Here is a 21499-nt window from a genome sequence, read left to right on the forward strand (position 1 = left end):
TTTAAGCCTCTAACCTCTCATGACTAACATTATACCTTATTGCATTTGAACATCAATGAGACCTGTTAGTACTTTGCATAGATTCTAATTAGTCTGGAGGTTAAGGGGTAAATATGTCCTTTTGGTGTTTTTTTTCTGGCTGACACATTCGTTTATTCTCTCTGCTTCAAATGAATAAATTTCTGTGCCAGCCAGATCTTAAACAAAAGAAGCTGGGTAAGTATATGAATCTTTCTTAAAAAACCTATTTAGCATCATAAAAGTAAAGCAGTGAAATTTTAAGGTATTGATTGCCATTTATCCTTTTTCTTTTTTTCTATAAATGAATAATTGTGATTAATAGTCATTTTGCAATTCTGAGTTCTAGAAGATAATTATGTGTGAGTGCTGTAGCCATTGTTGGCACTAACCTTATCCACTCATGGAGGTGACTTGGTGGAAATGAAACCCCTCTTGCTCTGTGGTAGTAGAGAACTAGTGTATGTTTACACACTGAAATAGTAACTTGGCTTCTTGTTGAAACTGTACATGTTCACTGGATGAGTAATTTTGTTTCACAGATGCAGCATTTAAAATCCTGAATCCTATGACTGTTCCAAGATTTTTTAGGCTGAATAGCAACAATGCCTTGATAGAGTTCTTGTTGGAGGTGAGAAGGAGTCTATGTCTTTGGTGGTGGGAGATAAACGATATTCTTTACATGTCTGGTAATTTCTAGGCACATAAAAACAGGAGGAAATTGTCATCTTCTCTTTAAGGGTACTCCTGAGATAAGAGAACATTATCTTGACTCTAAAAAAGACGTAGACCGTCATCTGAAATCGGCCTGTGAGCAGTTTATTCAGCAGCAGACCAAGCTGTTCGTAGAGCAGCTGGAGGAGTTCCTGACAAAGGTATAGACCTTGGTGTATATTTGGTAATTGTGAGTTCTTCCCTAGTTTGCATTTTGAATTACTCGCTTATGAAAACCTTGGCAGAAGGAGACAGTAGGGGCTTCCTTGGTGGCGCAGTGGTTAAGAATCCGCCTGCCAATGCAGGGGACACGGGTTCGATCCCTGGTCCGGGAAGATCCCGCATGCCGCGGAGCAACTAAGCCCGTGCACCACAACTACTGAACTTGCGCTCTAGAGCCCGCGAGCCACAACTACTGAGCCTGCGCTCTAGAGCCTGCGAGCCACAACTACTGAAGCCCATGCGCCTAGAGCCCGTGCTCCGCACTGAGAAGCCACCACAATGAGAAGCCCGCGCACTGCAACGAAGAGTAGCCCCCGCTCGCCGCAACTGGAGAAAGCCTGCGCACAGCAGCAAAGACCCAACGCAGCCAAAAATAAATAAATAAAATAAATAAATTTATTTAAAAAAAAAAAAAGAAGGAGACAGTAAACCCATGTCTTAATGATTCTGTCTAAGAAATCACCGTGTTTCCTATTACGGAAGCTTTTTGGTTTGGACTTTTAGGTATGCTTGGAGAGTTTTTCAGTTTTAAGAGAAAGTGTGCAAATATTGCAAAGTTAGTTATAGCAGACCTCTGGTTAGCTCTGTTCTCTTTATCCACATGGTAGGGATCTGCATGTGGTCCGGGACTCTCACTTTTCCTGGGTGAGGACCTGCATGGCAGTAATCACAGTCCTGTCTATCAGGGTTTCCTGTTACTTAAATGGGTGATTTATTTTCCTCTTTGCTTTACATGCTATTTTTCCCTTTCATTTTGTGTAGGTAATTGAGAATTGAAGATTTTATATCATTGCATTGTTAATTACCAGATATATGGATTTATAATAATCTGTCTATTTCTCTGTCTCCTAGCTAGAATCCATCAACTGGCAAATGCCAGCAAAGGAAAAATCAGATCATGGCAGTTTGGACTTTCCTGTTCCAACATAATCATTTTTTAAAAAAACCTAAGTGTTGTTACTAAGGACTTACCTCATAAAGATCTTTAAGAAGTCTTGAAGTGAACTTTCATTTATTAAGCCTCTACTGTCTGTCCAGACTTGTGTTAGAGAACATTAAAAAAGAATAAAAATATGACAGCCCTCTCTCTCAAATTTACTTATCTAAGTCTTAACTGGGGAGACATTGGTAACTTGTTGCTGGGTCCTGCGATAAAGACAGAAGATATTAGTTTTTGAAAGTAAGAAATGATACCAAAAAAGCAAATATAGAAATGTTAAACTATTATTTATCATTGAGGTATATTACTTGTTTAGTGGCTTTTAGCCCATTCATCAAGTATTTGGAATGTGTGTGTGTGTTTTTTCCCCACCACAGAAATATAAAAGGAGGGTGGTGTAAATGTTTTCTCCCAGCTTTTGGTTAAAAAAAAAAATGGTGCAAGTATGGATATTTTGTAAGTTACAAACCAGTCATCATAGTTTTTACTGAAATTGTCCTCATGGAAAACTAGTTTGTAGATTGTAGTATTTTTGGGAGAGCACCCACATTAATCCTGGTGGGAAATACTGTAGATGAATATTTTGCAATAACAGAGCAGCAGAACGACTCTTCTGATATAAGCAAGTTGGTTATAATGAAATCTGCCATTAAAGGGTGTTTTCTAGAAAAGCACAGTTTTCCTAGAAGTCAATAGAATGAAAGTTCACTGACGGTAGTTGTCCAAGTGGACCTTAGTATAAATTTGGTAAATCTGGTATAACTCTGGGCATTTGGAAGATTCTGGACACTACAAACATTCTTTAAAAATTAGAGATTTATGTAGAAAATATGTATTCCAAGTCTGAATTATGTAATGGCCCTCCATGGACATACTACACATCTATAGCAGGGACCCCTGTATAGCTGTTCATGCACCTCTTTTTATACTCCTCTCAGTATGGGACTGGGGAGGGAAAGGCCCTGCCCCTGATCATCATTGAGAAGCCGTTCTCCCTCACCCGCCTCTATCTGCTCACTCTATGTTGACCTTACTCAGATCATTCACAGTTGCCTCATTTTTCCTTTTACAGCCCTGGTCCCTCACTGCTCCTCACTGTTCAGTGAGACTCTTTAGTAGATACTATGGCTTAGAGGACCCGGCATCCCTTTTATGTTACCTTATTCCAAATTTAGGTTTCTTCCCCTGTCCTGTTGGCATAGAGTGGGTCAGAGGTAAAGATATATATGCACACACACGCACAAGCACGCACACGTGCATTGTAAGCACTAGAGTTCATACAGATATACGTGATCATGTAAGACATTGTTTCTTAGAGTTTGTGGACCAAACATTTTTCACGTTTCACCGGGTCAATGTTACTAGTATTCTGAATAGCAGAGACAGAGTAAATGATTTTAAAACCTTAAAATAATTTTCTTTAAAGGTAATTGTGCAAGTGCAGAATCTTATACCTCTTTTATTATAATTGGCATTGTAAGGCAGCCAGTTCTTGTACCTTGATAAATGATCACAAGAAAAGCAGTATCCATAGATGCAGAAAGGAAACAGTATTTCATCTTTCATTTGGATGTATGCTTGTAGGTCTCAGTATTTACTATTTGGATGTAAGCTGCATCAACAAAATGTCCTCAGCTTGTTTCTAAGTTTGGACTGATTTTTAAAATATATATGGGTTTGCCTAATAAAACAAGCTGTGAGAGTGTATAGAGAACGTTCTTAGGTTGTCAGAAGACTTGTTTTTTGAGCCTGAAGACTCCAGGTGTGATTCTGGTCCCCTTTCACCTGTTGTAAATTGGCTTTTTTGTTTATGTAGCTCCTTCCTTGGGCTCTCTTTTTTGAGATGCTTTGTTTTCATTAATTCTCATTACATGCCTGGTACCTGGAGTAAGTAAACATCTCCATTTCACAGACTAAGAAACTAAAGTTTTGCAGTGTGACCTGTATACATGAGATAAACATTTCTACAGCATTTTAGTCTGTCTGGTGTAAACATCCTTCCTGATTTTTTGGTACAGTTAATGAAATTTCTTGAGAACAATAAAATTATAAAATTTTATTTTATAAAGTAGTGAAATTTCTTGAGAACAAGAAACTGCTTCTAGAAGAACTATGGTCTTGTTTCTTGCTCCTTGAGAAATAACCTTTCCTCTCAGTATTTGAATGGCCCTAGGGAGTGTAATACTGTTCTCTAAGTGTTGGGGGTGGCGGTTCATATCAAAACATTTGGGTCAGTTATTTTCTAAAACTAAAAAACTGTCGATACTTTTTTTTACGTCCTAGAATTTTATTGTACTGAATATTGCTTGAAACAAACTCTTAAGTAGGGCTTGGAATAGTCATGGGTGTAGTAGAAAGAGCATAGCATTTCAAGGCAGGAGAGCTGAGCTCTGGACCTCCTTCTGTACCTCCTGACTGGGGTGGTAGTGGTCACTTAGCTTCTCCAAGCCTCAGTTTCTAATCTCTACAGTGGAGATAGCTATTGCATCCCTCCTCCCTACTTAAGGTTATTATGAGGACCAAAAGATGATTATATATATAAACATACTTTGTCAGTGCTTGAAGAAGTGTTATTTTATAGTAAAATGTGACAAATTTGAAGTGAAGATTTTGCTTTTGCAAAAAATCTGAATGAAAGCATTTTAAAGGAAGTATAATTTCATGTTTATAGCTAAGCTAAAAGTGTTTCCCCTGGTGGGACCAGTTTATGCTAAAAACTCAGACTTGTATTCCTCTCAAGCAGTTTGCTAAAGTATTGCAAGTTTATTCTTAATGTTCCCTCTGAAGGGAACATAATTTCCTCAGCAACACTATAAATTAATTTTTTTTCCTCGGCATAGTGTGTGTAATAGAATTTGACCTGTAAATTTAATTTCTGTTCACAAGGAGTTATAACCTAATGGGAAATCAAGATGGAAAATATGTAAACATTAAGGTGTATATACAGCAATGTCATTATGAGACAATGGGTCTGTCTTCATCCTGTAGGGTTTTAAAAAAGATAGGGCTAATTGGGGAAAACTTTTGAAGAAAATGCTCCTTGAGGTTTAACTTAAAGATAAGTATATTATCTAGGTAGTAAATAGAGATGAGTATACAAGTTTGTATTTGCTTTTAGTATAAAAATAGTTATATACAATATATGTCGTTATGAAATTGGTTAAATTCTGGAACAATCAGTGGCATAACAGGCAGCCATTACTATTAAAGCATAACAGTTAGATACAGAAAAATGTCTAGAATTTAGATTTAAGTGGAGAAAAAGTTTTCCGGGCACTGTGTTCCTACTTTTGTAAATGTAGACACATTAGTATGTTTATATATTTACTTTGGGAAATACTTGGGATAATGTACACTAAACATGAACATGTTTTTCTTTAGCATTGTCTAACCTATAATTGTATGTATGACTCACTTTTAAAAGCTGCATCTCACAATAAAAAATAAAGACATAGAGAGGAATTGAGTGACAGTGGAAAGGGGTGATTTTATATACATGGCAACATGAGCAAAGGCCTAGAGTGGTCCAGGAATATGAACTTGGTAGAAGTAGAGAGAGGGCTGGAGAGGCCTGAGTTAACATTATATCCTGTCTGTGCCCATCCTCTGCCTAAATATTTGTGTGGCCTTCTTTATGAGAAATCTAAAAAGTTGGTGTTCAGGTTTTTCTCATGAGACTGTCTGCTGAGGCCAAGGTTATGGCCTGGACCGTTGGCACGTAGCAGTCCATTTTTTACAGATGTTTTGTGCATTTCTGTCCTTCACCCTCCCTAGCTACAGCCTAGCCGCACCGTAATTTGCCATCTTAAGAACATTCTTGTCCGAAAGCTAAATGTATGGTTTTGCTTCTCTGTACTGATGCTGAGAAATGAAAAGAGAGGTGAATAGAGGGTGGGCATCCAATTCTTGTACCTAGAACACTGGCTAGTCAAATGTGCTTTTTGATGCTATCGGAAAATCTTTTTTTTTTTTTAATAGCATTCTCTCTGCCTGTAACGAAGAAAAGGACCCTCTAGGTATATAAAGGAGATTTTGTCCAACTGCTGTGACATTTTTCTAATAACATACGATAGTAATTTAATGTTAACCTAACAGTCCACTGAAAGAGAGGCCTGTTTTGTGTTGACGTTTCTCTAGGTCTTCATTTTTGTCTTCCTACCCTGAAATGTTTCAGGCTGAATGCCTCAGGACATTGGTATGGTTTTCTTTTTGCAAAACAGTGTATGCCTTGAAATCACAGAAGAAGTTTTGCTAAAATATTTTATTGGTTGTAAAGGACTATGAGGTATGATGCATTTTCTTTTAGGGCTGCACATTTGATTATCATTATGCTTTCATACGTTCAAATGGTGTATCTTTTGAGAGCAGTACTAGTTTAATTTGTCATCAGTGAAATGAAACTTTTTTCTTTTTGTCTCCGCTACTAGGTTTCAGCACTAAACACAATGGCCAGTCAGGGAGGACCCAAGTATACTCTCTCTCAGCAGCCTTGGGCTCAACCAGGTACCCACATTTTACTGTTTGGGATTTCTTTTTTTAGGATGTCAGTTAATTTGCATTTATATAGTCCTGCTCCGACAGCTTGAAGTTGGTTTCCTACTCCTGCTGTGGTTTAGGTTAATGCAAGATTCATTTTGGAGCTGACAGGTCTTAATTGAGCCAACACGACTTGCATTTCAACAAGCATCCCAAGAAAGGAAGAATTAAAAATATATATATACACACACACACATACATACATAAATACATACATACACATACACACACACCCAGTTAAAAATAAAATATGGCTTAGATGGAAATGCTTTGAGTGTGGTGGTTTCTGTACACTTGATTTTCATTGTCTTAGAGTGAAAATACTGTGTTTGATAGTATGAAATTAATGGAGAGAATGCTACTGTTTCCAAGTATTATATGAAGAAATGTGGGACATTATTACATTTTAAGCAAGTTGCATCCTCTTTAATGTTTTAGAGTGTTTGAAAAAAATTATAAGAATGTGGTGTCATTTAGGAGTTGGCAGGCTCCATCATTGATTGGCAGAAGTGCTGGAGATGTTTCCAGTCTTAACTCTTTCCTAACTGTAAATTTTTTTGTGCTAGAAGGTGTTTTTTTCCCTCTTTAACATTAGACATTGAAAATCATGACTAGTTTTGTGGGTTATTTTTGGTCCATGTTGTGACATTTTAAGTTGTCATTAAACCAGAATAAATCATTTTGTTAGGTTGATACTTCTGGCCATTCCCTGGCCCATATTGTGATAGAGATCCTTTGAAACTAAGAAGGGCAAGATGCCGAAAGAATCAGTGTTTTAATTATGGGTGAGCTGTGTCCAAGTTGGTAGGAAGCTTTTTGCTCATAATGAGAGAGATCCAAAGAATGATTCTGGTTTAGCATCCATAAAAAATTGACTGTCTACAGGCACCCAAAACTGGAATTATGTTTTTAACATGATTGGTTTCCCATAATGAAAGAATGCATGTCTGTCAGGTATTTATTTCTTTTGGGAAAAAGAATTGAGGCCATTCTAAAATTTTCAGTTATTTTTATTAGTGCCTCAGGTTAATTTGAAGTTGAAGTAGAACAAAGAAGTTGTAAGAGTAGCTATGTATCTCCTAGGATGATTTGTAAGCGTAGAGAATTATCACTGGTATTTGAATGGAAGGCAGGATTTTATTTCAAAAATTTGTCATGTGAACTTTGATGATGTCAATATAGGTTTGCATTGATTTGCTTTATTTTGCAAATAGACTTTGTGACATGCTTTAGGCCTTTTGTTTACTGTGATGGAGACAGTGAATGTTATACTGGCTTTATTATTTTAAACCTTTGTGTTGTATATGAGAGTGAAATCTTCGCCATCTTACTAAAGGACCGAGAGCATCCTTCATGCAGTAGTGTATTCTGTCAAGAGACAGAAAACCAGAGTCTTTTACTGACAATACTGGAAATTCTAACCATAGTGAGCCTGGTGGTAACCACTTGTTCTGACCCCTCAGGGTCAGGAGCAGGCTTGTCAGGCTGTCACTCAGCACTGATTCTAGAAGGAATTCTGATCATCTTTGGATTAATTGGGCTATTGGCTCAAGGTTTGTCATTTACAGAGCTTATTTAGAAATAGGACCTGATTTTATTTTGAACGTTAATGTAAATGAAACTCTTGGGTGCAATAAATCTTTCTTCAAATAGGTAGAAACCACCAAATTGTCATAAGTATAGTTAGTACAGCTAAGCCCAGGGGCTTGATGCATAATTAATGTATTTTCTTTCCCCTTTGGGAAGATTCTCTTTTGCTCAGAATAGGCGCTGTCATTTTCTCAAGTGGAGTCCTAATAGATCTCCCAGTGTTAGGTGAATTGTGCTCTTAAATATTACTAGAATTGTCATTAGTAAAGCAGGAGTAGATGAAAGGAAACCGACAGAAGGACTAGATGAAATAGGGCTTGCTGTTTCGTCATTTAAAACATCTTGTTTCTTTCTAAGTGAGGAGATCCTGGCAAATGGAGCAGTGACACTTCAGTTTACCTAGTTGTTGTATCTTCCGTCTCATTTCGCCTCAAGGAGCTATGGAGTTGCTTTTTCTTGATCTGTAATATGAGAAGCCCACACTTAAATGTCAAAGATTTTTAAGTCTTTGGGGTGGGAGCACCAGGGACAGGCTAGAAACTTATCTTGGGCCCCTAGAACCCGGGGTTAGTGGTTCATGCAGACTTGATCACCTTCTTGGGGTCATTCCATGCTAAACTCACGAGATTGAGTTATAGTTAGGATGCCAATTTGTTAATTACTCTGGGAAATATACCTTTTTAAGAATTAGGATACTTTATTGACAAGGCTCCACATAAAACTGGGCTCTGAAGACTGACCAGTGATCCCTGAAGTGTGTTAGTGACCATAGGACCAGAGCCTATGGAATTAATTGTCTTAAAGGAGCTTTCATCTGTTTATGAAAAATAAGGAATTCTTGGATTGTTTGTTCTTTCTTCTTGAGAGCATTGGCACTTTCTCACCCTGCTCTTATACAACCCTCCTCAATTAAAAAAAATTTTTTAACATGGTATAAAATTTGAACTGTGGAAAGGTATAAAATGAGAATTCTATTCTCCACCTCTAAACTAGTTCTCTCAAAGGTAACCACTATTAATGGCTACTTTCCAAAAATTATGTGTATTCTAGCATATATGGACTTGAGACATGTTATACAAATAAGATTATACTATTGTTACCTGAAAAAACGGGTTTGCCTCTTGGTGGGTATTGAGCCAAAAGACACAACCAAGGCAAAGAGTGGGAGAAGGAAGGATTTATTACTTGCAGCAAGGAAGGAGAACACTGGGGGTCTTTCCCAAAGCATTGTCTCTCCGAATGGCAAAATTGGGGAAATTTAAGCTAAGGGTACATGTATTCATGAAGGGGCTTGAAGAGAGGAGAATTCAGCATTGAACTGGGACAGTGGTTGACAGAATCCAAGCTTTAGTTAATTGAAGTCACGGGGGTCAACAGCATCATTCCATCCTCCACCCGAATGGGGGCCTTAGTTCCTGCAGAACTCAAAGCCATGTATCAGATTGTTCTCTGTATCCCTTGAGGAGGAAGTAGGGCTGTTTCATTACCGACCTATTGTTGCTTATTGCTTTTCCTGTGTTCCTGCATTCCCTCACTTCCCTTAAGGTCATCAATTACTGAGACCTGTTCAAGGACAAGCATTGTGGCCAGGCTGAGATCACAAAATGGTTTAGGCCAAAATGGCTTCTCTTACGTTAAGAAAGCCAGTCCTGGTTCTCCTTCTTCGGGGGCCTCTTACCCTATCTGCTTACAAAATATCCCTTACTTTTATTTTTGTTTTTTAACCACATATTCTATATCTTGGAGCCCTTTCTATACCAGCATGTCCAGCTCTACCCATTCCATTTAATGGACGTGTAGAATATATCACTAAAGCATAATTTCCTTAATAATTCTATTAATAGATATTTGAATTATTTTTAGTTTGTTTTTCCTTACACTCTTTAATAAACACACGTATCTTGGTATTTTGTAAATATGTCCATAAGGCAAATTTCTAGCAGTAGAAATGTTAAGTGAAAGAGTATGTGTATTTTCAGTTTTGCTAGACATTGCCTAATATCCCTTCCAAGAGGTTGAACGGTTTATACTCCCGTCAAGAGTGGATGAGGGTGCCTGTTTCCCCACAGCCCTGCCAAATGTGGATATTCACAGCCTTGGTAATTTTTACCAATATGAAATATTTCAGTTGTTTTAATATGCGTTTCTTTAATTATGAGTGAGGTCAAGCATCTTTGAAATTATTAATCAGTCTTTTCTTTTATAGCTTTCTAGGTAATTTTCTCTTTTAAATACTTCATAAAGATTACGACTCTTCTTTTCCATTTGTACTTCTTTTCAGACACTACACCTGGGCTGCTAATTATTTCAGTTACAATTTTCTGGAATTCTTTTCCTTTTCTGATAATACAATATAAGAACGTAACAAATGGATTTTTAGTTCCCATTAAATATGTGTGGGTATTTTCTGAATGATCTCATAAGACAGAGAGCATCTCTTACTGTGAGTCAGTTCTACAAATGAATAAGCTCATTCATTATGAAGTAATTCTTACTAGTGCTTCTCTGCAAATGACCTTTTATTTTACCTTACGTCTTATCTCCAAATTCCGAAGGCACCATATTACTATCCCTGTGAATGTCCTGAGCCATGCTGGGGTGGGGGGGGGTTGGGGTTGGGGGGGTTGGGGGGTTCTTTTGCTGTTTAGCCCGTGGGGTTAGAATTTTGTATACAGTAGATACTTAATGACTGTTTATAGGGCTTGTGATTAAACTTGATAAATAAATAAGAAAAGTGAAAGAAATTCTTTGGGGAAGTAAAGAGTCTTCTTTTGCTATTTTTCTCTCCTTTTATTCCCCTCTGAATTAAAATAGAAATGTTTCTTCTATTTTTATTTTTGATACTAAGGAGGTTAATTTCTTTCCAGCAAAAGTCAGTGACCTTGTGACAAGTGCCTACAAGACAATAAAAGCAAAGCTGCCCCTGACATTGAGAAGTATGTCATTGTACCTATCTAATAAAGATACTGAGTTCATCCTGTTTAAACCAGTTAGGGTGAGTATCGTGATCATCTCTTTGAATGTTGGCTGGTCTCTTGGAGTATTCTTGCCTTTTGTACCATTTTCCTCTTCCTGTAAACATTTTGAAATGTTGGTCTACTATTCTAGTACAGTTGACTTAAAAAGCACTGTGATTCTTGAAAGACTTAACAAAGCGTGCATCTGTCTGATTATATCTCCCCGACCTCGCCCCCAGCCCTCATTTTGTCTTAATTTCCTTATGGTTACCTGTGGCACAAGGGTAATTTCTACCTAAAAGTAGAAGTTAGTAAATGAATAAATAAGTAATCAGACCCTCACGTGAGATGGGGCCCAGCACTTGTGAAAGAACAGCATTTCAGGAATTATGTCCCATTTTACTGAGTAGGGGAAATAAATGGCTTGCAGCGGCCATGGAGGGATTAAATGTCAGAGCAAATTTAGTACTCATAGCTTCCAGCTCTGTGTTGAGCTCACATCTTTACCCAAGGCGTTGGTTGATTTTTAAAGTACATTTTATGTGTTTGGGAACTTTATTATCTTCTGTGGAAGAAATTGCTGCAGAAGACTGTTACTATTCTCTGCGGGGTACAAGGCTTGCTAGAGTTTAGTTTTTCCAGTAAGTATTATCTGATAAGTCTTAGACAGGTAGTGCTTGCATGTGAAATATTAATGCAAATTGAACGTCTTTGGTAATGCCCTAGAAGATATATTTCCTCCACTTGTTTTGGCAAATAGTAAGATTTAACTTTCTTAGTGCTTCATGTTTAAGAAGACTGAATATGATTTCAGTGACTCATGTAATATGATTGCCTCTTCTTCTTTCTAAGAATAATATTCAGCAAGTCTTCCAGAAGTTCCATGTCTTGTTAAAGGAAGAGTTCAGCCCTGAAGATATCCAGATCATTGCTTGTCCTTCTATGGAACAGGTAATCCAAAGTCTGAAGATCCTTGTTACTTTTATAGCCTTTTAGTTATTTTACTTGAGTAGATAATGTCTTTGAGTAACTGTGTTTTAGTTGTAATTTTAAAAATTGTACGTTGTTTTATTCTGATGAGCAAGAGTTCAAGCTTTGAATTGCTCTCTCACATATTTAGTGATGGCGTTAGAATTTTCAGTTGCCTTTCAGTGCTTTCTGGTATTGAAGGTTGCTGTGTTTAAGATGAATGAACTGTTTGTGGAAGACTCAAATAGTGGGATTGAGATTGCTGAATAATTTTGTTTGCAGTATGTATGATAGGAGGCCCATGTTTTAGATGAAAAAAAAGTGTTTTAGGGATTAGAATAGATGTTAGAAGTGTTTCTGTTTTCTCTCTTCTTCCTAAATTAAAAAAACTAAATAGAGAGCTCAGTCTGTGTTTATTATCATTCATTTATTCAATTCAGTCAGCAGGCTTTTATTGAGTAGAAGTAGGTTGGTGCTATGGAGGGTATTTTATTTCTGGTTTTAAGTTTAGTTGAGGAGTTTAGTAAGGTAAGGACTAGAGAGAGAGACTGGGGGAGAGTGGTAAGGTTAGTGAGAGCCCGATGGCTGTGGGTGGAGCCCGCGGGGAGAGAGACTGGAGGCAGTGCGTGTGGTAAGTCTTTTGAGGAGTTATACTTCACGGGGAGAGAAAAGATGGGGTGGTAGCTGGAGAAGAAATGGGGTCATTTTTAAATTGAGATATAATTCAGATACCATAAAATTCACCCTTTTAAAGTAGGCAATTCAGTGGTTTTTAGTATATTCAGTAAGTCCTGGAACCGTCACCACTATCTAATTTCAGAACACTTTCATCCCCCCAACAAAGAAACCCCTACCTGTTAGCAGATTCTTCATTCCCCCCTCTTCTACTAATCTACCTTTGTCTCTGTGGATTTGCCTATTCTGGACAGTGCATTAAATGGAATCATACAATACATGGCCTTTCATGACTGGCTTCTTCCTCTCAGCATAATGTTTTTAAGGTTCATTCATGTTGTGGCTTGTATCAGAACTTCATTCTTTCTTATGGCTGTATGAATTTCTTTGTATGGCTCTATGGGTCATATTTTAAAATGATTTCTCTGTAGTACTAGGGTTGTAGACAGTCAGGATACTTTTTAAAAAAAAATAATTAACTAATTTGTTTATTTTTGGCTGCGTTGGGTCTTCATTGCTGCGTGTGGGCTTTCTCTAGTTGTGGCGAGCGGGGGCTACTCTTCGTTGCGGTGCGCAGGCTTCTCATTGCGGTGGCTTCTCTTGTTGCAGAGCACGGGCTCTAGGAGCACGGGCTTCAGTAGTTGTTGCTCGCGGGCTCTAGAGCACAGTCTCAGTAGTTGTAGCGCACAGGCTTAGTTGCTCCGCGGCATGTGGGATCTTCCCGGACGAGGGCTCGAACCTGTGTCTCCCGCATTGGCAGGTGGATTCTTAACCACTGCGCCACCAGGGAAGCCCCAGTGAGGATACTTTTTTATAAGTCATTTGAAGCAATTATATTCTATGTGATCATACCACTAACTTGACATGTAGTTAGTTTATTTTCAATATTTAGAGATTTTCCCCCTCATTTTGATTTAATTTTGTTTTTAATTATGTAAAATGTTTACATGATTCCCAAGTCAGAATTATGGAACAAGGTAAATTTGGAGAAGTCTTGCTTCCCTTTCCAGTCCCTCCAGCCTTTTCCCTCTCTCCCCTTTTAGGTAGCTATTTTCATTTGTTATTGGATTATCCTTCCTTCCTTTTTTTTTTTTTTTTTTTTAAAGATAGGGGAAATGTATGTTTGTATATTTGTGGGGAAGATCTAAAGAGAGGGAAAAATTGCTGCTGGGAAAATGTCCTTGAGAAGAGAAGGGGGGATGTGATCTCAGGGGCAGTTGGAGAGTGGGGCCTTTGTCAGGGGCCTGCAGGGTTCAGCGTGGAGAGAGGAGAGAAGGCCGAGCGTGTGGGCGCACGTGCAGGGAGCTGGCACGCGTGATGGGAGCTCACGGAAGCTCTCCTCTGACTGCTTTACGTTTGTGAGGGGAACAGGAAGCAGGGTCACCACTGAGAGTGAGGAGGTGCTAAAGATTCCGGAGAAAGGTTCTGTTGAGTTCGGTGGTTGGTTATGAGTCCAAGAAAAAGCATTCAGCATAGTTGTCTCATGTTTTTTTTCTCCAGTCATCGTCAGTTGCATGAGTGTAGACGTGGGGTTGCTGGAGGGTTGTGTCAGGGCTGTGCTTTTGCCAGGAGGGACAAGGCAGGGGCGGGTGAGGGCAGGAGAGTTAAAGAAGGGAGTGACTGTCGTGATTGCCGTGGAACTCAAGCAGACGAGGAGCAGGAGGGGGCTGAGGGAAGGGAGTGAGAAGGCAGGAGGAACCGTGGGTTCCAGGTCCTGGTGGAGTCAAACGGTCATTGGCGTTGGAATGTGAGAGGGAAATGAGCTGGGAAGATGGGTTGTGGCGATCAAAGAGTGAGCTGCTTGACGATGGGATTGTGGAGGGGTTGCAGTTAGAGGTGATGACAGGGCTGGGGTGTGCCCGCGGCCTGAGCAGCTGACGTGGTTGGTGGAAGGTGAGGTCATTGGAGGAGAGGAGCCGAGGCTGACCCTGGAAGGTTAGCTATCTGGATGTTGAAACCACCAAGAAGTCCTGCAGGAGTAGTTTTAGGAAAGAGTGATAGTGCTCTGAGACCTGCAGGAGGTGCAGGGCTGGGTGATGGCGGAGGGGTCGTAGATGGAGGAGTGAAGCGGGGCATGGTCTGATACGATGAAAACCAAAGCTGGGGGAAGGTGCTGGGAGAGGGAAGGAGGATGGTCTGGAAATGACAGTGGGGAACAGAGGGGACTGTGACCTCGCCTCCAGACCCAGTGGTTCCAGGCATGTGGATGAGAAACACCCATCACTTGAGAAGGCTGCGGGGGAAGCTTGTCCTGGCAAAGGGGTGGGGGGCAGGGCTTCAGGACTTCAGAGGGGTGGGCCTTGAGGTGGGAAAAGAGCCTTGAGGTAGTAGAGGAATGACTTGGGAGGCCTGGGCTTCCTGTGGTGGGTGACGGAAACATGGATAAAGGTGTGAGGAGAGCAGCTCTGATGGAGGAGAGGCAGGGGCCTGGCTGAGAACATGCAGAGTTACTGGGCTCCCACTTGACTCCTGCCAGTGAGATATGTGGTGTAGTGTGTGTACGTGTGTCTGTAACTTAAAAGTGTTATAATAATCACACACGCTATGTGCAGCTCAGTTGCTTTGCTTTTCTTCTTTCTCCTGTTGATGAACCACTAAATTATTTTCATGACCTACCAATGGCTTGCAGCCGACAGTTTGAAAAACACTAATAGAGGGACTTCCCTGGTGGCGCAGTGGTTAAGAATCCGCCTGCCAATGCAGGGGACACGGGTTCAAGCCCTGGTCCGGGAAGCTCCCACATGCCACGGAGCAACTAAGCCCGTGCATCACAACTACTGCGCCTGCGCTCTAGAGCCCACAAGCCACAACTACTGAGCCCGCGTGCCACAACTACTGAAGCCCACACGCCTAGAGCCTGTGTTCCGCAACAAGAGAAGCCACCACAATGAGAAGCCCGTGCACCGCAACGAAGAGTAGCCCCCGCTCGCCGCAACTAGAGAAAGCCCATGTGCAGCAACGAAGACCCAGGGCAGCCAGAAATAAAATTTAAAAAAAAAAAAAGAAAAGAAAAACACTAATAGAGACCATCATGCTCACTGTTCCTTGTTCCTCTTTCAGAACTCTTCGCATTTTCTAGTTAATAACAACAGCTGATATTACTGACTGCTGACTGAGTCACTTGGCCACAGGCTCATAGAGTAGGAACCAGAACAAGGAATTCTCTTACCCTACACGCTGCGCGAGGATCAAAACAGGAAATGTAACATTGATACTATTACCTAATCCCCCATCCATATTCAAATTGTTTTCCCCAGTCCAGGATCCAGTCCAAGTGTTGCTTTCAGGTGTCACATCCCTTTAGTTTCTTTAAACCTGGAGCAGTTCCACAGCCTTTTTGGGCTTTCTTGACCTTGTCGGGCCAGTTATTTTGTAGAATGTTTGGTGTTGTCTGTTTGCTCATGATTAGATTCAGGTTTTGTATTTTTGGCAGGAAAAACACAGAGGTGATTTTGTGTACCTCTCACTGAAAGTACACATTTATAGACGAGATTAGAGGGTGATTATTTTGATTACCAAAACCCTACTATATAGAAGGGCACACTGCCAGGCTCATCTAGCTGCAAGTCTCTCCAGGCCAGGGTGACAGATTTGCAGAGCGCAGGCTGCCATCCTCTCCTGTCGCAGTGGCGATTTCTCTGGTTTTCCCCGGGTTGGCTCCGGGTCTCGCACTCCTTTACAGAGGGGACAGGGGACTCCTGGTCCGAGTTAGCATATGAGGTGAAGCTCACCTGCCGTGCCTATTCTTGTGCAGTTAAGAGTCATTTAAAGAATTCAGCTTACTTACAACTCTCCTCGAAACGCACTCTGCATAGAGGCAGGTGAAGTCGGTTATTTAGGGCCATTTCTGTCTCTCGTTGGTGTTGGTATGTCGTTCTTTTCTGTCTTCCTGATTGGATTCTTAATGAATTGAGGGCCCAGGTTCAGCGATACCTCCCCACAGGCCCCGACGATGTGCAGCGCCCGGGGCTGCTGCTGGAATCAGCACCGCAGGTCCAGTTTATACCTTACAGCCGTGTTTACTGGTCTCTTAAAAATCAGACATTTCCTCTCATTCTTTTTTGAGGATCTAAACAACTTATCTTGAGTATGGTATTCCACAGCAGAACTAACAAGGCCTTTCTCTTTGCTTTTCAGCTGAACCTCCTACTGTCAGTTTCTAAATAACCAGGCCCGTCGGGCTGTGTGCGTAAATGGCCGGTCCGGCAGGAGCCGCCTGCCAAGTCCCACGGCCTGCAGGACACGGGGGAATTGTACGAGGGGCTTCCCGAGAACCACAGGGCTGCTGCTCAGGGCTGGCCGCAGAATGAAGTGGAAGCAAACTGTGACATGATTTGTGTTTCTGTTTTGAAAACATCAAAATGCCAAAGATAAGCTATAATCTATGAGCGCTGATTACTGCCTCATTTAAATGGTCACAAGCAGTGTAAGGTTTTAAGAGGAAGCTATGGTGGGCACGCAGTGAAATGGTTCTTAAGAAAAATGTGCAATGAAAATAGGTTACAATAAATAGTGCAAAGAACTTTACAGTAATACAGCTAATTAGAAAGCTTCTAAGAGAAAGGTTTGTTAAAGCGTGAAACACTGCAATCCTTTTAACCTCTGAGCATTCCACAGTGACTATTTTTTTACTTCCAGAAATGTTATTTCTACACCCTATTTAATGTAATGTTCCTCCTATCACTTTGAAGTTTAGTTTGGGATAGATTGGGTGCTTCTGAGAACATGTTCTGGTTTCCTGGGAATTCAGTGTGTTATCTTTCTGTGTGTTTGATGTGAGGTAGTTTCAAGATGCAAGGACCTCGTGTAAGGTCCCAGGATCTGTACTCCACGAATTGCTTAGGTGCAGAGTGTTCAAAAGTAGGCAGGTAGCTGCAGCGTCCTCATGGTAGATACGTGCCGTATCTTTAATGAGGATCTTCATGGTACAATAGGCAGTGTCTGTGAGGGGGAAGTACCAATTATGGCGTCTTCAATCTGGCACATAAAGGAGGAGAGGAAGCCTGATGAATAGTGTATCTCGTGCACGAAGGTTAGGGTTACCAGCTTTCTGCACACTGCCTTCCGTTTCCGTAGTTCTTTGAAAAGTGAACACTTTCATGTCCTGTACATTCATGGTGGCTGTGCCGCGGGCCTGCCTTGTGGATCTGTACCCTGCGACAGCAGGATACATTTCACTCACAGAGACGAGGATGACGAAGACCACCCATCCCTTAAAATCAACCACACGATAGCAGGGATCATCAAAAAAATTATGCGCATCTCTGAGTTTTCCTACAAATATCTGTTTCCTGATTGGATTGGTTTTGCCTCTGATGTTATAGTAAATGTAACCTGCTCTTTGGTTCACAATGAATTTTGAGTTATTCAGACACTAATTTAGAGATAGAATGCTGACAGAGGTTCTGGAATGTAGCCAGCAGACCTCATTCTGTGAGACTGTAGCATTTCTCATCCGCTTCAAGCAGACTCCCGCCATGTGTAGACAGGTTACATATCCTGATGTCTGTCATTTTAAACAGGTCACTTGTTTTTCAGCTCAGTTTAACTTGGTGATGGATGTTGCTTGATAGAGCTTAATACTCTATATTTTGGGAAGGTAGAAGGTAAAGAGGGCCCATATTCATTCTTCAGCAGGAAATGAATGAATTAGGAAGATTATATTTACTTCCACTTACTATTTTAAATATGTGTTTAATGAAATAAACTGTACAATCCAGTTTTGTATATTATATGTACATTTGATTTTTAAATAGCCTTTCCAAAGAAATGAGGGCATGATTATTGTACAATACTTGACTGATTTAATTTGATGTACAGAGCAGAGTGTGTTCTTAAGGATAAAAATATTTGATGGCACTCATTCTTGTGTTTTGAGTCTTTTATTTCTGAAACAAACACCTTACAAAAGTGCTGAGTAGGTGATAGTGATCCAACTTGTTTGCTAAATGACTGTTTAAATCTGTACAGTTTCAAGTGTTTACTTATACAAAGAGTGTACATACTTTCAAATAATTAATTTAAAATGCTTTATATTATTTGGCTAGAATTTGCTGTTTTTAATAAATGTGAATTTTTTTAAAAATAAAGATTTTTGCTTCCTACTTTTTGTCCTCATGGGTCTGTTATGTGTGTGGCTTCTTTAAAAAATTTTTTTAATTGAAATTTTTATTAAGATAGCTTGTAGATTCACATGCAGTTGTGAGAAATAATACAGAGCGATCCTGTGTACCTTTACCCGATTTCTCCCAGTGGTGTCATCTTGCAGAACAATAACATGTGTCACAAGCAGGATATTGACGGTGTTACCCTCCACCAACGTTATTCCGATTTCCCCGGTTTTACTTGTACTGTGTGGATTCTTTTGGCAAGATGATTACTGTGGAAAGACATTTTGAAGCATCTTAATGCTTCATTAGGTGACAGATAATTTTCCTTTATTTGCGAAACTGCCAGTTTCCTGAGTACTGTCAGCACAAATAGTTGTGCTGAAATTTAGTGTTATGGAAGTCACAATAAAAACAAATTTGTATTTTCACAACCCCATATCTTTAAATTCTCTTCTGCTGTTACCTTACAAGGAAGAAAGAATAGTCAACCTTAGTTTTTAAAAAGAGTCCATTTATTAAAGGAACTGGGGGTGTGTTGGTGGAGAGAAGGTTACTTCTCAGAAAGGAGGAACTTCATCGATTCCTTTCTGGCGTGCTTTTCTTCTGGTGGTGGTTCCTCCACTAGCTTGTCTGTCTGCTCTTCCTCAGCACCCAACCCCCATAGAAAGGAGACAGCTGCTGGAAACTTGGTGTAATGGCATCCATTAAATAGTCATCCAATAAATACATATTGGGGGGTTTTTAAAAACATTTTTCCTGGTTATCAAAATATGTTCACTATTAGACATTTCTGTAGTGTTTGAATTTCAACATAAAATGTGAAAGTCTTTCATAAATGAACCTTGAAAGGTAAACTGCTGTTAAATGTTTGGCATATAGCTTCCAGATTTTTTTCTATGTATATTCTAAAATAACTTTTCTTACAAGATTGGGCTCTTTTACACTTTTCTTAATCTGATGAGTTTATTTATTTATTTATTTATTTTTTGGCTGTGCCACACGGCTTGCAGGATCTTAGTTCCCCTACCAGGAATTGAATCTGGGCCCCGGCAGTAAAACCGAGTCCTAACCACTGGACCACCAGGGAATTCCCAGTCAGGTGAGTTTTAATTATCATTGCTTAAGACACACACTCATTTGCTGAACTATTTGAAGTAAGTTGCAGGCATCATGACATTTTACCCCTAAATACTTCAGCATCCATCTCCAAACAGTAAGGACATTTTCCTACATAACCCTAATATCATTATCACACCTAAAAGAAAAAAAAAAATCAGTAATATCTACTATGTAGCCCATATTCCACTTTCCTTGATTGTTCCCCAAAATGTTTCATAGCTTTTTCTTTTCCAGGTTCATACATGTTAACTTGGTTGTTACGTCTCTTTTAATTTAGACAATTCATAAAGTTTTTGTTTGCTTGTTTTCATGGCAATGACTTTTTTTTCTTTTTAAATAATGTGTGGACTCATAGAATGGACCAGAGTCTGCAGAATGCATTCTTTTCAAGTACGTGGAACATTTGCCAAGACAGATATATGCTGGGCCATAAAACAACAAAACAACCCAAACGTGATCTACAACAGTAGTTCTCAACAAGGGATGACCCCTGCCCCCTGCCACCAAGGGCGCTTTTGGCAACGTCTGTAGACATTTTTGGTTGTCACGACTGGTGTGTGTGGGGTATTACTGGCTTCTAGTTGGTAGAAGCAACTAGAACTGCCAAATATGCACGGGCCAGCCTCCCACTACACGTAGTTACCCAGTCCAAAATGTGGATGGTGGCAAGGTTGCAGAACCCTGTGATATATACAGCAACCCCCAATTCCTAGCACTTGTTATCCCCTCACCTGGCTTAGTTGTGTTCATACCAACAAATGATGTCTTTTACTTATTTGGTTTTTTTTTTTGGCTGCGCCAGGTGTTAGTTGCGGCATGCAAACTCTTCGTTCCCTGACCAGGGATCGAACCCGGGCCCCGTGCATTGGGAGCAAAGAGTCTTAGCCACTTGGCCACCAGGGAAGTCCCTACTTGTTTTTTTTTCTGCCTCCTCCAGTCTGGATTGTAAGCTGCCCGGGGGAGGAGCTTTGCCGTGTTTACAGCTGTATACCTAGTGCCTAGAACAGTGCCTGAGGTAGATGCTCAGTAAGTATCTGTTGAAAGAATCCACTTGGGCCCAAGTCACGTAGCCTTCCCTTCCCCATCCCATTCCTACCAAGTCCTGCCTGTTCTCTACCCCCTCCTGCCCTCCTCTATTTCCTCCCCTCCGCTATTTCCAATGCCATTGCCCTGGGTCAAAACCCTTGTTTTCAATATTCCTTGCTGGGAATATTGAAGTATCTTTACTACAAGAACCTAGTCTTTTTTTTTTTTTAATATTTATTTATTTATTTATTTATTTATTTGGCTGCATCAGGTCTTAGTTGCGGCACGCGGGATCTTTGTTGCCGCGTGCGGGATCTTTAGTTGCAGCATATGGGATCTAGTGCCCTGACTAGGGACCGAACCCAGGCCCCCTGCATTGGGAGTGTGGAATCTTGGCCTCTGGACCACCAGGGAAGTCCCCAGGAACCTAGTCTTACTAACACTCTCCTTCCCCTTTGCTAAAATTTTCAACTCCTGAAGCACATGGGCTGTTCAGGCCCCTGCATATCTATCTGCCCACACTTGTCTCCTTACTACTCATCCTCTGTATCTCTCAGGGTCCTTGAGTGTAAGCAACAGAAGGCATCATGTCTAACTTGAGCGGGAAAGGGCTTTATTGGAAG

The 21499-nt window shown here is 40.3% G+C and overlaps 1 protein-coding gene across 3 annotated transcripts in view; it reads left to right on the forward strand.

Annotated features, from left to right (window-relative positions):
• COG3 (component of oligomeric golgi complex 3) overlaps nucleotides 1–18634 on the forward strand; it is a 60451-nt gene extending 41817 nt beyond the window's left edge. For all 3 annotated transcript variants that reach the window (XM_061170548.1, XM_061170549.1, XM_061170550.1), the window contains 6 exons: nucleotides 561–649; nucleotides 759–893; nucleotides 6322–6397; nucleotides 10888–11015; nucleotides 11830–11928; nucleotides 16759–18634. In XM_061170548.1, the coding sequence (XP_061026531.1) occupies nucleotides 561–649; nucleotides 759–893; nucleotides 6322–6397; nucleotides 10888–11015; nucleotides 11830–11928; nucleotides 16759–16788 (557 nt within the window). In that variant the 3' untranslated portion in view covers nucleotides 16789–18634. The remainder of the gene's footprint in view (nucleotides 1–560; nucleotides 650–758; nucleotides 894–6321; nucleotides 6398–10887; nucleotides 11016–11829; nucleotides 11929–16758) is intronic.
• The last annotated feature ends 2865 nt before the right edge of the window (nucleotides 18635–21499 follow it).

Source organism: Eubalaena glacialis, chromosome 16 (genome assembly GCF_028564815.1).
Source record: "Eubalaena glacialis isolate mEubGla1 chromosome 16, mEubGla1.1.hap2.+ XY, whole genome shotgun sequence".
NCBI classification, from domain to species: Eukaryota; Metazoa; Chordata; class Mammalia; order Artiodactyla; family Balaenidae; genus Eubalaena; species Eubalaena glacialis.